Genomic DNA, 17,172 nt, shown 5'->3' on the forward strand with positions numbered 1-17,172 from the left:
ATCCAAACCAACCAAACCAATCCAAACCAATCCAAACCAACCAAACCCAATCCAAACCAACCAAACCAATCCAAATCCAATCCAAACCAATCCAAACCAATCCAAACCAAACCAAACCAATCCAAACCAACCAAACCAATCCAAACCAATCCAAACCAATCCAAACCAATCCAAACCAATCCAAACCAATCCAAACCAACCAAACCAATCCAAACCAACCAAACCAATCCAAACCAATCCAAACCAACCAAACCAATCCAAACCAATCCAAACCAATCCAAACCAATCCAAACCAACCAAACCAACCAAACCAATCCAAACCAACCAAACCAACCCAAACCAACCAAACCAATCCAAACCAATCCAAAACCAATCCAAACCAACCAAACCAAACCAAACCAATCCAAACCAATCCAAACCAATCCAAACCAACCAACCAACCAAACCAATCCAAACCAACCAAACCAACCAAACCAACCAAACCAATCCAAACCAACCAAACCAATCCAAACCAACCAACCAATCCAAACCAACCAAACCAATCCAAATCCAATCCAAACCAATCCAAACCAATCCAACCAATCCAAACCAATCCAAATCCAATCCAAACCAATCCAAACCAATCCAAACCAATCCAAACCAATCCAAACCAATCCAAACCAATCCAAACCAACCAAACCAACCAAACCAATCCAAACCAATCCAAACCAATCCAAACCAATCCAAACCAACCAAACCAATCCCAAACCAACCAAACCAATCCAAACCAAACCCAACCAATCCAAACCAACCAACCACCAACCAAACCAATCCAAACCAATCCAAACCAACCAAACCAATCCAAACCAACCCAAACCAACCCAAACCAACCAAACCAACCAAACCAATCCAAACCAACCAAACCAAACCAACCAAACCAACCAAACCAACCAAACCAACCAAACCAATCCAAACCAACCAAACCAATCCAAACCAACCAAACCAATCCAAACCAATCCAAACCAATCCAAACCAACCAAACCAATCCAAACCAACCAAACCAACCAAACCAATCCAAACCAACCAAACCAACCAACCAATCCAAACCAATCCAAACCAACCAAATCCAACCAAACCAACCAACCAATCAAACCAACCAAACCAACCAAACCAATCCAAACCAATCCAACCAATCCAAACCAACCAAACCAATCCAACCAATCCAAACCAACCAAACCAATCCAAATCCAATCCAAACCAATCCAAACCAATCCAAACCAATCCAAACCAACCAAACCAATCCAAACCAATCCAAACCAACCAACCAAACCAATCCAAACCAACCAAACCAATCCAAACCAACCAAACCAATCCAAACCAATCCAAACCAACCAAACCAATCCAAACCAATCCAAACCAATCCAAACCAATCCAAACCAACCAAACCAATCCAAACCAACCAAACCAACCAAACCAATCCAAACCAACCAAACCAATCCAAACCAAACCAAACCAACCAAACCAACCAAACCAACCAAACCAACCAAACCAACCAACCAACCAACCAAACCAAACCAATCCAAACCAACCAAACCAACCCAAACCAACCAAACCAACCAAACCAATCCAAACCAACCAAACCAACCAAACCAATCCAACCAACCAAACCAATCCAAACCAATCCAAACCAACCAAACCAATCCAACCAATCCAAATCCAATCCAAACCCAATCCAAATCCAATCCAAATCCAATCCAAATCCAATCCAAACCAAATCCAAATCCAATCCAAATCCAATCCAAATCTAATCCAAATCCAATCCAAATCCAATCCAAATCCAATCCAAACCCAATCCAAATCCAATCCAAATCCAATCCAAATCCAAATCAAAGAAAGAAGGAACAGGAAACAAGAAACAGGAAACAAGAAACAAGAAACAAGAAACAAGAAACAAGAAACAAGAAACAAGAAACAAGAAACAAGAAACAAGAAACAAGAAACAAGAAACAAGAAACAAGAAACAAGAAACAAGAAACAAGAAACAAGAAGGTCATATTAATATCAAATCACGTTAAAATTTAACGTGATGATTCGAGAAATTAAAGAGGGGTTAAATGTCCAAATTTGCTCTCAGTTCTTATTGTGGATCTGTTTTCGATACATTTCCGCCTAGAAAGCTTGATCAGTAGTACTTGAAATGTTTATTGAATTGATTTTATTGCCCACCCAGCTATAGTTGTGCGTAAGATATGTTCTGCCGACTCTTCGCGCCTCAACTTGTTGGCAGCCCGTTTCGTTGTCCATTTTGTATCAGCGGTAATCCATCAAAGTATCATATTTTTCTGATACGTAGCTGCTAAGTCAATCAACACCGTGCGTGCATCGCTTGTTCTGGCTACTACATGTTTACTACACTCGCACTTGATTGGTCCCACTTATGTACAATTACTTCGAGTGCTGTTTATGTTGGATATCACACCACAATAATAACAACAATGGTGTTTCACTTCATCGAATGCAGCGCGTACAGCATGGGTGAAGTCCGTTAAGCTCATATCCAGACCTGCTGGCTAACAGTTATCGCTTGCACTTTCATGTGGCCAGGTGGAATTAGGCGAAACGATGAATTTTGGAAAAAAGTGAGTGATAGTGAACAGCGGAAGGACTAATCCATGATCACAGATGGTTTTGTTTACCCGGTGTCGTTCACTGCAGCTCAAAGATAAGTGGACGATGTCGGTGTACTTATTGGACAAATAATGTCTAGCGTTAGTCTGTGATATATGACCGCGTGGTTGCTACGAGATTACATACGCACTAGAAGCTGCTGTCTGTGGTTCGGCGCAAACACTTAGTTGTTGTTCTTATCATTCTTAGCACTCCATATAAGCGATGATACCAAAGAATTACACGGGTATCAGCTGCCACTTGATTGCGGTTATAGACGGCACTCCTATATGATTGATAGGGGTATTATCGAAAAATCGTTTGCGATGTTCCAGAGGCTTACGTACAGAGTACTGGGTGCTTCGGGTTTTCACGATCCCAGGTCGTCCGTATTGGTTGGCTGATCTATCTTATCGTGCTCGGTAGCTTGATGCACTTCACTTTGACATGCAAGTAGTGCTTTCAGGGTTCGACGGGTGTACCTTCTTCCCGAGCCCAGCCCCAGGACCGCCAGAGTCAGCTGAGTGCAAAAAAATACAAATATTACTAGAAGTTGAAAGTCATTAACCATCAGTCAATCGCGGATTGTTGAGGCGTAAAGGTGGACGTTTATGTACTGTACGCCGCTCGGCTCACTGGAGAATTATGTATTAGAAAAAGGCAACCGGTGCGGGCCCACAATAAGTGTAGGAAAAAAGTCGTGAAAGAAGTATCATCGCCGCACCGCTTACGTTCGTTGGGTTGTGTTTTGGAAGGAGAAATTATGTGATTGAAATATTTAATAGGACTATTGTTGAATAATTTGTTTACAGTGAATAGCTCAACGTGAAACCGGGAGAGTTTTCGGGTTTGTGGAGTCAATAAAGTGGACGCAAGGTTCGCAGAAGTTTTTGACAAAATTTCCGGTTGAGGTCGTTGTCGTCACGTGGATTGGAAGACTAGGTTCAAAATCTCCGATGGTTTGGAAGTGAAAGAACTTTCGTCGAGAAGCGTGCATTTTCTGACGAGCAGAAATCGATACTAAGCACAATGAAGGTAAGCTTTTTCAAAAGTATAATTGCAAAGTTTATCATCGTTTCTTCTTCTCAAATCTAGAAAGTGGTTCATTTGAATTTAAACCTATTCAGATTTATTTGAAAAATCATTTTAATTTTTGTGGATAAAAACAACACGTATAAGCAGACTGATATTAAATCATAGAGTCCAAGTATACTGAGTCATAGATTTCATAACACAAAATTAGAATGCAGACTTAGCTTCAACTGAGTTCTGAAAAGATAAAAATAAGTAGAAAGCAGACGGGTGACGCACATTACTGCACAAAAACTAATAAGTCGGTGGCAGTTATTTGTTTATGTTCCGCATTATAGTTCTTGTAAGATCTACGTCATTAGTATTTTTTAGTGAATAAATAACTGTGGACATATGTACACATTGGAAGTGTTTTCAACCAGGCAAACGTGAATATATAATTAACCTTGAAATGCTGTAGGATTGGTGTTTTATTATTTAATATTCTATCATATTATTTTATTATTTTTGCCTTTCTCGTGCAACAAAGTTCTCCCGAAAGGCTGTCTTTTCACTCCAGAAAACAAACTTTTTTTTATAGATGGCTCGTAGTCCCATAGCGTTATATACCAATCCATTCAGCTCGACGAACTGAGGCATTCCACAATCTGTCTGTCAGTGTATATGAATGTATGTGTCGGTGCACAAAATATAAGAAAAGCATTAGCCAACTTTTCATATAGTAATGTAAAATGTTTTACCGATTTTCTCGCAACAAGTTCTATTCGGCAGCTGTTGATCACTTTTAAATTTACGATCAGCTGTTGCGTTCAAAGTTATGAAGAAAATAGTGTATCGAATCGAAAAGGTTGATGTTTCGGCTAAAAAGGCACTAGGTCTACTAGGTGAATTAATTTGATAGCTTCAACATGCGTCCACCCAGGAACGTCTTCACCTTTTCAGGCCCAAGGGGGGGTCATATGTGACTCCAAACGAAAAATTGATATATGAAATCTCATGATGTATAAAAAGAGCACTGTCTTCAAGCTAAATTACTTGAAAATAACTCCCCTATCAGAGAAAAATATCAGCCATGGGCGATCATCGGAAATTGAAAATATCGGGTATACTGCCGCTAACCGCAAGTCGAGCACATCTGTACACTGAAAACCAAAACTACCCAAAAGTGGGTTGTTTGCACTCAAAACCGTGGTTTGGGCCAATAACCCAAATTTGAGTAAAATGACTTTTCTGGCACTAGGTAGTTTGCCTTTAATCCCATGTAAACAATTTACCCAAAGCTGAGTTTAATTTATCCAAAGCGGACCTTGATCAACCCAAAATAGAGAATATTGAATTTACTCAAATTTGGGTTATTGGGCTGAGCAACCTCGGTGAGGTGTTTGCATCTTGCTCTAGTTTTGATAGCAATCATGGGAAAGAAAGGGAAAACTACCCAAATTTGGGTAAATTTTTTCAGCGATATTCTCAATAGTGCGTATATTGAACTCAAAGTTTGGGTTGATTTATCTGTCCGTGTATATGGACCTCCATATACAGATGTGCTCGACTTGCGGTTAGCGGCAGTATACTGACAGCGAACTGTTGTACTGTTTCGAAATAATATTTTTATTCAGACGTAGCCGTAGAGTTACCGTGATGTTCAATGAATTTATTTAAATATTCGTTGGACGTCCTAGGCCATCCAGCAGATCATATCACCAAAATTATGGATTATATGAACAAAAATGCATTGGAGGCAGGTTCGGAATCCAAAGGAGAATGAAAAAAAACTTTCATTTATCATGTCATGTATACACTCTCAATAGGTAGAATACCGTGAGAGACATTTTTCGGAAGCTGTTACGATAATGAACTGCCTGTTTTTTCCAACTTGTATTGTGCCTTGCAACAAAATGACCACTTTCGTGATCATCTTCCAAGACTCTCAAAGAAGTGGAAAATGTATCCGCAGTGCAAATAGCACGTGCTATCAAAGCATTCATCGCCACAATCCACCACGTGGCGGACGAATTTTACAAAAATATCAAAGTAGCTTTTTTCTGGAGGTAGGGACACGGCAGGTATTTCCGTCCATCGTCATAGGGGCTAAAATCAACGAAAGCAACGTACATTTGCTAGAATTACACTATAGCAGAACGTTTCTCCTGAGCTTACGATTTGGTACGTATGAGTTTTACAAAAATACGTCTCTTTTATTGGTTTTCGAGACTATGACGAACAGACGAAAATACCTGCCGTGTCCCTATGTTTTTCTTAGGCGACTATCTGGCGCTCATTTTTTGTTGCGATTAAAAATAAGCGGAGGAATAGATTTTTTTTTGTTATGAGCGGTTCAATATACAAGTGCTTTAGACTTCCCTAGCAGTACCCATATTCCACATAGGTTACTGCGACTCATATGTTACCGGGTTCAGTAACAATCAAGTTGCTGCAACCATTTTTGTCTGACTTGTGCTGCTTGGGTTTGTTTTCATGGCATGTTCATTCGGAGAGGTTTTTGTCTCCCTTTTATCGTTGTTCGTTATCTATTGAGAACAGATTTCTGCAAACCCTGATTGGATTTTTTTATTTATTCAGACTAAGGCCAAAGTGGCCTATGCGGTATATAAAAGTGTTCTCCTTTCGGCTTGGTCCATGGCTACACGTCGCCAACCACGCAGTCTTTTTTTACAAGGGAGAATGAATTTTCACACTAACCCAGCACTCGTGCATTGTTGTTGCCAAACTACCACACAGAAGTGTACTGGAGTGTCGGATTCGACCGTACCGGTAATACTTACATCCCCGACCCACTGAACGGTTTCCATTGCCGCCAAGCCCATAGTCCCTTCGGTACAACCAGAAAGTAATGCTTCAAAGGGGGGCCAGTGCACAACGCACCCTCGAGGTTAGCTGCGTGTCCTTGCAGCACCGAACATCGTAACTCGCTTTTTTAGAAGAACACCATGGTATCGTGCCAGCGCGTTGCCGGCTTTCCAGGTGGCCTTACCACGCCCTATGTCCTCGGAAGGTGGGAAGGTTCGACTTCGCGCCTGCTTCCCTCTGCACGACTGGTATCAAGAATGATGATGCCGCGTGCACCCCAAATTGACCTTTCTGCGATAGGGCCTATTCGCCAGCACACAGAGGGACTTGCCGACGCGGTGCCTACGCCTGCCCCAGCCTTGACGAGGATCGCTTTCCGTCCTCGGGCTCGGAACCCGCCCGGTTGACCGACGTCGCGAAAGCGACGATACCATGTTGTTCTTCGCGCGGCCACTTGTTCGACAAAAGAATCGAGTTCGACCACAGAGCATGACCACCGGTATGACCAATGAAGCCGACTCCGATCCCTTGGACCATGAACTAGCCATCCTTGAGTCCACGCGCCACCTTCTGTGTAGCTCCGAGACGATTTGGGCGATAGCCGATAAAACGGCGTTCCAGCCAACTTCATCTTTACACATCCTCCGAACTAGGTTGTCAGGGGTAGTGTCCAGACCACATGTGGCAAGCATGTGGTCACGCATTGCGCGAAAACGTGAGCACATGAATATAACGTGTTCCGCCGTTTCCTCTAAACCTGCGCACACCAAACACTCGGGCGAGGCCGAGCAAGCCAGCTGCGTTACCTGCACTGTAATTTTGCAGCACGCTTAAACGCCGGGCACATCGAACCCCCCATGGGGTGCTTGCTGTTCACAGCTTTGCTGGAACAAATCAAACAATTGGGAGGGTTCGTGCAGCATTGTGCCTTATGTCCCTCCAGTCCGCAGCGTCGGCAGAGATTGCTTCTGTCAGGGCCTTTGCAGTCCCATTGCTTGTGCCCCCATTCCAGGCACTTGAAGCAAACTTCGGGTTGCTCGTATATGCCCACAGGGCACACCGACCATCCCACCTTGACGCTCTCTAACTTGACTACCTTGGAGGCGTCCGCTGCAGATAGCCGAACCAATGCTACCTGCGTCCCTGCCGGACCTTTCCGTAGCCGAACGACTGCGGTGGGAGACTTTACACTGTCGACGCAGTGCCGTGATGAGCTCTTCGACTTCGGTGATCTCGTCCAGGTCTTTAACCCTTAGATTCACCTCCGTCGTGAGTGCCCTCACCTTGACCGTCTCGCCTAGGACTTCCTCCGCCAACTTCTTGTAAGCGGCGCCCTTTTGCGAGACGCCCCGCTTCAGCTCGAGGATCATCTTGCCCATCCGAGTACGCCTTATTCGACGTACGTCGGCGCCGAGTTCACCGAGCTTGACATCACTCCCCATCGCCTTCAAGACGTCCGAGTACTTAGCCTCTTCTGTTTTGATGACTAGGGCATCGCCCCTGGAGCGATTGGCTCCTACCCTAGACTTCTTGCTACCCTCATTCACCTGGGCCTTCTTTTCGGCCCTTGACGTCTTCGGTTTCTTCTTGTTCTTGACCAGGGTCCAGGAGGCGTTATCCCCCTCTATTTCCCTGGTTTGGAGCGGCTGAGAGCCCTCATCCTGCCGTAACCCCTTATTACCGTCTTTCCTGGGTGGACGGACCTTTCCAGGTCCTTCCTCTCCCGGTTTTGGAGGTACCTGGCCGGGGTTCAGCTTCCCAGCCCCACTACCCTTGTTCGGGGTAGTAACCCTCCGCGTTTTGGAGCGGCCCCCAGGGAGCTCATCCCCTGGAGACTGTCTCCCCCGTTTTTGTGTCTGCTCCATTGGAGCAGTCACCCCCGACGTGCCCGCGAATACTTGAGCCTCAGTCTGGGTAGACTTTGGCACCACCGTCTTCGCTGGCACGCCCTCGGTCGATTCGACCTTGCCCGAGTCCGCGAGTCCTTGGGCCTCAGTCTGGGTAGAAATCGACTCCACGGATTTCACGAGTTTACACTTGGCTCTCCCGACCGCCCTCTCCAGCTTAGCGTCCAACATCGACTTTCGAAGTTTCAACCAGGTCCTCTTGAGGTCCTTACTGATATTATGCTTCGATGACGCAAAGTCGATGATGGCGTCCAGCTGTTCCGTCGCCACCTCGAAGGCCGGAAGCCCATCGCGTTTTCGGTTCATCGCCTTCACAAGCCATGGGCCGTCGATAACCTCTACCGGCATAGCCGAGGAGAAGGTTAAGTAATCCACGCTAGCGCTGCGCACCGAGCTGCCGACTATTGCCTCTAGTCTCCTAGGCGGAGACCTGAACAACCAACCTCTTGCGAAGGGGTTGTCGCCTACACTACTACCACTAATTGAAGGATTGACTTGGCCAGAGCCCAGCATGACGCGGTAAGGGACAATTACTGTGGAGGGTGCCCAGGTACCCCACAGGCTCCGTTAAAGGCCTAGCTCATTATTTCACCCCCCTGGCCATGCATCCCCTCGGCACGGGTTGCTTAACGCCTTGGGATTGGGGGTTAGGGACGATGGTCCCCTTGGTCGCACCCACTCACTTTAGCTGATGTCAGAAGGACAACAGTGCCCAGGCTGCATTACCAGCTAAGTACAAAACTCTTAGCTGGCGGTCGATTGTCATCGGAAGACCCGTGGAAGCGTGAGATTGGAACTTGTGAGGACCCGAGCTGTGTATGTCGCTCCTTCCCAGATGTCAACTCACCATTTCGCAGCCCTCAACATATCTCTGCTTCTCAGTATCATGACATATCATAGTAGCAATCGGAAGTATACAGGAAACAAAGTAGGCTCGTAAGAAAAATGACCCTTCAATAGTGACTCACATTTTATCTCCACATGTTAGTGTTCAAACTGGAACCATAAAGCATCGTCTCAGTTCAGCTTGTTCAAAGATACTAGTGACGTCACATGTTTACATTCAAACTGAATTCCTGCTGAACCTAGTCTTATTTGTGTATGCCGTGTTCGATGTCAGTCAACCTCAGCTTCCGTACAGCTGAGTCGCGAGTGCAAGCAATGTTAACATGACGAGTGATTTCTATATGCGACGTTGAATTGCGCAGGAGTAAAAGCCTGTATAACTGTGGAATCCAGTTGAAAACAGACGTTGGATGACTGGGTGAGGTTTTGAATCTTTCCCAAAAAAGTTTAGCCAAATTTCATTTTCCCATACATATTTGTTCGGGAGACACTTTACGGAATGAGCTTCAACAAGATACCAAAAATTTAATTTACAAGCTACAATCTAAAAATTTTATAACTAGCTTTTTCAATATATATGGGTTACCCGAGCAAAGGCAGATAACTAAACTGATATCAAACTGATAACACGCAAAGTTATCTTTATTATCATTTTGATATTTAGTTATCATGCATATGATTCACTGATAACTGAATAATAACAAAATATATTATCAATGCAAACATACTAATATCTAGTTGATGTACCCGGTCTTGTTCAAAATTTAACTTTTTCTACAAACAACTGAATATTAGTAAGCTCTATTAATCTAATATAATTATGGAATATTTGTTTAATAATGCATAATGATTATTTTTATTTAAAAAAAAAACAATTTTAAAAGCATGAATGTGTATTTAATAAATTCATTGGAACCTTTTTATTTTTTCTCTAAAATTAAGATTATATTCTGCATTTTTGAAATTTGTTTTTTTTTTATTTCAAATGTACTTTGTTTTCGAACTATTACACCTGATTCTTTTTTTTTTACACGGGAGATGCGTTCCGTGTAAAAAAAGCTTTCAGTTCAAAATTTGAAAATCCGTGTAAAAAAAGTTTTATGATTTCTCGACAAATCATGCAAAATGGAGCAACTTTGCAAAATTTTTGAATGGGATTTTTTTACAGGGCCGCGTAAAAAAATCCGTGTAAAAACAGAATCGGTTGTATTAGAAAAAAGGGTAATTTTTTTGTCTGGTTGTTGGGATCATGAACCTTCTTATTTCTCTCATTCCAAGCATTGGTGTTGAAAATAAGCAACCTTTAGTTAATAACTATGGGGCCGCTTTAAGAAAATTGATATACAGACAAATCAGAAGACTGTCGGACAGTAATCCGGTGAAAATGGTTCTCGACAATGATTCGACAGGAACAAGAAGGCGAGGTGCACAGGGAGCAAGGTGGATCGATCAGGTGTAGGTCGAGTTGCGGTCTCTTCGCAGATTCCGTGGTTGGCGACGTGTAGCCATGGACCGAGTTGAATGGAGAAGACTTCTATGCACTGCACAGGCCACTCCGTCCTTATTATGTCAATAAATAAATAAATAAACAGACAATAATCCAATATGTTATAAGCATTGAGATTATAAATGCCTAGAAGACTACTTTTCTCCTACAGTAATTAAATTTGTACTTTTTTATTATCTCATACATTAATGCACATTATGAGCTAGAGAAACGGCAAGTATTGCCAGATTTGCACGAAATTGTAGCTCAGGAAATATTTTTTAAGTCATATATCTGCAAAATAATGCGTACTAAGCAAAACTAGTAGCGATTAATCGCAAGCAATGGAGTATAAAGATATTACAAAAGAAAGACAATCCTTTTCTATATTTAGCTATCTAACCAACAGTTGTGGAAATTGATATACACAGGAAAAGCCATCAAATTTATCCGCATAAATGACCCCAGTTTATAAGTATCTGTAAAGTAACAATCGAATTGAGGAATAAAATGGAATAGTAGTAACTTGTTTAAAAGTGGAGACATTCCACTAAAAACTCTAAAATATTATTTTTTGTCAAAGGTGGCTACTTTGTATGCAATTCTGGCTGCTAGTAATCTGAGCATAGTGGCATTACTTATGAAACTAAAACTGACATAAAATTAAACTAGTTAAATTACGGTACAATTTTGCAATAAAGTTAATTCTTTTTGCGACACTGCCTTGGGTAGTTTTATGACGAATAGCATCATTACATGTTACACTTTTTGGTAAGTGCAAAATGAAATAATTATCTATTAATCGTAAAATTCCTATGCGACAACTAAATTTAAAAAAAAATGTGTTGGATAATACATACAAATAACAATCAATTCGGCAGTTGGAAGTGCTGTATCGAGCTTGAGAAGTCCTGGCTACTAAAGTAATCCTGATGTTGCTTGTCTTGGTGGACTTCTGTCTCTTGCACTACTCAAAGCAATTGCTACCGTTCACTGCGTCACTGGCCGTTTTTCGATGTAGGCGGGAGGAAAAATCAAATAGGTACCTTTATACCGTGTGTCTTTATATTGCGAGAACAGAGAAAACTTCTAATTTTGCGGAGCAAAGAAGAAGAAGAAGACTGAGTGTCGGAAACTTCAAATGACATGCACTGTGCGAAAAGTGTTGATATTCCTTGATATCAAGAATATTCGAGAAGTTTAAAATGTCTCAAAAACGCATAAATACGTTCCGAAATGCCTTGAAAGTACCATAAAACTTATTTAAAATATATAGCGGCAAGTAACACTCGTTTAAAATTATATATTTTCTTTGATTTCAATAATCAACATTCACACCGAAAAAATCAACCAACATTATTTTCCGTGCATCAAGTGATTTGACGTTTGCGGAACAGCTTTCCGACGGTCGACCGTCGGACCCTCGTTCGAATTTTTCTATCTTCTCGCAATAGTGATGAGGGCTTGCTAATCGGAGATTTCCAGGTTATTCTTATCAGGTCGTAATCCGTAAGCACAGCCTATCACCCTTCCGTTCTTTTTCGATGCATTATCTTTGCCTTGTAGAATAACTCGTTCATTGCATTGTTGGCTTCCGCTCATGTTTAAGCTACCGGGGAGCTGTAAGTATTTGACAACGCACATTAAACATCTTCCCCTGGGGGAAAAGATAGCTCCATACTTACGTCATCTATCAAATGCAAAACTGTTAGATGATCTTTTTCCTTCCACAGAAGCTTATCGAATATTTGGTTCGAACCTGTAGCCTGAGGGTAAAATACAGCACAAGGTGCAGAACTGGCGGAGTCAATGTATTCGTTAATGCCAACAACAACTTCCAGTGACCGCTGGTGATGTAAACGACGTATCTTCCGGATTTCCGCCGCAGCCTAGAAGCTGCCTTGTCTTCCGGCCTAATCGTTTGCTTTTAACAACAATCACACAATCCAAACGTCTTACCTTCACTACTATGCACTTCGTTAAGCTGACTGTTGTTTACATGCGATGAGCTTTGCTTCACGATCTGAATATAAACACTTTTCTGTAAATGCAAAAGTGTAGAAAGCGTAGCACTCTTCATTCATGCTTCTCAAGCAAGCTTAAGTGGATGGGTGCCTAGCAACGACGCCTTACACACGCCCGACTCGAGTTCGAGTCCCGGTGAGAATGCATTTTTTTCAATGCATGGGGAAGTCGGTAAAGCAGATTTCACTATTTTGGTCGGTAAAGCAGTGTTGACTGATAACTAAATTTGTTATTTGGTTAAATAACATGTATAACAGAATATGTTATACATATGAATATGAATATGTTGAGTGGAAGGAAGGGGTTATATGCCCCATCTACAAGAAAGGCGACAAACTGGAGTGTGAGAACTTTCGAGCGATCACCATCCTTAATGCCGCCTACAAAGTGATATCCCAGATCATCTTCCGTCGTCTGTCACCATTAGTGAACGAGTTCGTGGGAAGTTATCAAGCCGGCTTCGCTGACGGCCGCTCGACAACGGACCAGATCTTTACTGTACGGCAAATCCTTCAAAAATGCCGTGAATACCAGGTCCCAACGCACCATCTGTTCGTTGATTTCAAGGCGGCATAAAACAGTATAGACCGCGTAGAGCTATGGAAAATTATGGACGAGAACAGCTTCCCTGGGAAGCTTACCAGACTGATCAAAGCAACGGTGGATGGTGTGCAAAACTGTGTGAAGATTTCGGGCGAACACTCCAGTTCGTTCGAATCGCGCCGGGGACTAAGACAAGGTGATGGACTTTCGTGCCTGTTGTTCAACATTGCGCTAGAAGGTGTCATGCAGAGAGCCGGGTGTAACAGCCGGGGTACGATTTTCAACAGATCCAGTCAATTTATTTGCTTCGCGGATGACATGGACATTGTCGGCCGAACATTTGCAAAGGTGGCAGAACTGTACACCCGCCAGAAACGTGAAGCAACAAAAGTTGGACTGGTGGTGAATGCGTCAAAGACAATGTACATGCTTGTGGGCGGAACCGAGCGCGACAGGGCCCGCCTGGGAAGCAGTGTTACGATAGACGGGGATACCTTCGAGGTGGTCGAGGAATTCGTCTACCTCGGATCCTTGCTAACGGCTGACAACAACGTAAGTCGTGAAATACGAAGGCGCATAATCTGTGGAAGTCGGGCCTACTACGGGCTTCAGAAGAAACTGCGGTCGAAAAAGATTCGTCACCGCACCAAATGTGTCATGTACAAGACGTTAATAAGACCGGTAGTCCTCTACGGACATGAAACATGGACAATGCTCGAGGAGGACTTGCAAGCACTCGGAGTATTCGAGAGACGGGTGCTTAGGACCATCTTTGGCGGTGTGCAAGAAGACGGTGTGTGGCGGCGAAGAATGAACCATGAGCTCGCCCAACTCTACGGCGAACCCAGTACCCAGAAGGTAGCTAAAGCCGGAAGGGTACGATGGGCAGGACATGTTGCAAGAATGCCGGACAGCAACCCTGCAAAGATGGTGTTCGCTTCCGATCCGGCAGGTACGAGACGGCGTGGAGCGCAGCGAGCGAGATGGGCAGACCAGGTGCAGAACGACTTGGCGAGCGTGGGGCGTATCCGAGGATGGAGAGATGCGGCCTCGAACCGTGCATTGTGGCGTCAAATTGTTGATTCAGTGTTATCTGTTTAGATGTTAACTAAATAAATGAATGAATAACAGAATATGTTATTAACTTGGTCTCAGTGATAACTTAATTAGTTTTCATATAGTTATTTTAGGAACAAAATTCTGTTATCATTTTTGTTATGTTGGCTGTTAATTCAACCAAAACGATAACAAGTTTAGTTATCGAAATATTAGATAACCGGATAACAAAATTTGTTATCAATAAGCTATTCGACTTTGCTCGGGTAATGGGCTTCACAAAAATCACAAAAACAAATTTGAGGTTTGTCCGCGGCTTTCCGCCACTGTGCATCGGGGGGAAATCGTCATCGGCGAATACTTTTTCATTACCACCCCCCCCCTCTAAATTGAAAGATTGAAAGGGTACTGAAATAAACTCCTTTAAACATGGGCACTTTACGATCGAATCATATTTAGAAATAAGTTTGGATAAATAAATACTACGAATGCTAAAAAAACGAGTTTTGCAACGAGTTGCACACGCTATTTTTTGCAATGACGAAAAATGGGTGTCAGTATGTTAAAAGAAATAGCACTTTGTTCTTTCTTGGACATTGAAGGAGCTTTCGATAACGCTTCTTATTCGTCAATGGATCGTGCCATGAAGAAAAGAAACTTCGACATGAACATTATCAAATGGATTCACAGCATGCTTGCAAAAAGAGAAATCTCTTCAGAGCTGGGAAGTTCGTCTCTTACGTCTCTTACAGTCAAGGAGGGGTCCTCTCACCACTAATGTGGTCCTTAGTTGTAGACGATCTTCTAGGAAGCTTAGAAGAAAAAGGTTTCGAGGTTGTAGGCTTTGCTGACGATATTGTCATCATAGTGAGGGGGAAATTCGACAATATCATTTCTGAAAGAATGCAATGGGCTCTAAATTTTACCCAATCGTGGTGTATTCAGGAAGGCCTTAGCATTAATCCGTCAAAAATTGTAATTGTACCATTCACTAGGAAAAGGAAACTTGATCTAAAAGCTCTAAAGCTTGGAGGACTAGAAATTCAGCTTAGTGAACAGGTCAAATACCTGGGAGTCATTCTGGATTCTAAACTGAACTGGAATGCTCATATTGAGTGTGCAATCGGAAAGGCAACTAGTGCCTTCTGGATATGCTCTAAAACATTTGGAAGAAAATGGGGCTTAAGACCAAAAATGATAAAGTGGATCTATACTTCCATTATTCGTCCAAAACTGACATATGCTGCTCTTGTCTGGTGGCCAAAAACAAAAGAGGCTACTGCACAGAAGAAGCTGACAAAACTACAAAGGTTAGTATCCATTGCTATAACAGGAGCGATGCGCAGCACCCTTCAAAATCTTTAGATGCAATTCTTAATCTGCTACCATTGTATGAATTCGTGCAGTTAGAAGCGGAAAAAGAATATGCAAAAACTTAAACAATTGAAGTTATTCAAGTCAGGCGATTTAGTGGGCCACTTGAGTATTTCACAAAATTTTCAATATGGGCCAGTGATGAATATGAATGGAGACTGGATGAAACCTGTGGAGAACTATGACATTCCTTACAACATATATGAACCATCACGTATGGTTTGGGATGTCGGAGGTCCCACTGTTCGAGACGGTTCCATAAAATTCTACACAGATGGCTCAAAAATAGGAACAAAAACGGGTGCAGGAATCTTCGGCCCTGGGATAGCGACCTCAGTGGCAATGGGAAACTATGCAACGGTGTTCCAAGCGGAGATTTTTGCTATAATGAAATGTGCTAATATCTGTGTGGAAAGGAAATATAGATATGCAAATATTTGTATTTTCACAGATAGTCAAGCGGCACTCAAAGCGTTGAGTAGCTTTAAATGTACGTCTTGTCTGTAAACTTGTCTGGGACTGCATTCTTTCATTGCGAAAGGTGTGCCAAGAGAACTCCGTAAATCTGTACTGGGTTCCAGGGCACTGTGGCATTGGAGGTAATGAAAAGGCAGACGAGCTTGCGAAACGAGGTTCAAATACACAGTTTATTGGCCCAGAACCTTCCTGCGGTATATCATACTGTACCATAAAAATGGAATTAAAATCCTGGGAAGCACAAAGGTTGATGACCAATTGGTTGGTTGCCGAAAAGTGTGCTCAATCAAAGAGATTTATAATTCCCAATGTTAAAGTAACCGAAAAGCTCTGAGAGCTCAGCAAGAGAGCTCTTTGCACCTTCACTGGCCTAATAACCGGACACTGCCCGAGCAGATATCACTTGAAAAATATTTGCCAGATTCAGAATGATATCTGTCGTTTCTGTAACATGGAACGTGAAACCTCGGAACATCTGCTTTGCAGTTGTGATGCATTGTACAAGGGTAGATCTAAATTTCTAAATAGTGGCTTTATGCAACCAGGAGATATTTGGACTGCAAATCCTGGAAAGGTAGTGGGTTTTATTAACTCAATTATACCGGACTGGGAAAATACGCGTCTTAGGTTGTTTACTTGACAAATGGTGATCAACCCAGAAGATGCGAATAGTTAATAGTAATCAGGGGTATACAACAAAAGTTCAACTCAATGGACGCAGTGGTTCTACGCCCCAACAAAAAAAAAAAAAAGTTAAATCAGTACCAAATTTTACAGTCCAATTTACTCCATATGATCATTTTTGTGAATAAATCACATTGCTACAGGAGAACTATAAGTTCTCTGGTGGGTCTTGTACAAAGTGTTGTTGCAAAATCATAGCTGGTTTCATGTTGTGTCAAAAGCTCGGGCAAAATCAAACTAAGGGTTTATAAGGTTGCAATTGTCTGGTTACAATTTGTTAATTCTTGT

General features: G+C 42.5%; 1 protein-coding gene across 1 annotated transcript in view; it reads left to right on the forward strand.

Moving 5' to 3' along the window:
- The first annotated feature begins 2,901 nt into the window (after positions 1-2,901).
- The window catches only part of LOC134204969 (angiotensin-converting enzyme-like), a 64,108-nt gene continuing 49,837 nt past the window's right edge, over positions 2,902-17,172 (forward strand). Inside the window, exon 1 of the mRNA XM_062679801.1 lies at positions 2,902-3,681. Coding sequence (XP_062535785.1) covers positions 3,676-3,681 — 6 coding nt within the window. The 5' untranslated portion in view covers positions 2,902-3,675. The remainder of the gene's footprint in view (positions 3,682-17,172) is intronic.

The sequence above is a fragment of the Armigeres subalbatus genome, chromosome 1, assembly GCF_024139115.2.
Source record: "Armigeres subalbatus isolate Guangzhou_Male chromosome 1, GZ_Asu_2, whole genome shotgun sequence".
Lineage (NCBI taxonomy): Eukaryota > Metazoa > Arthropoda > Insecta > Diptera > Culicidae > Armigeres > Armigeres subalbatus.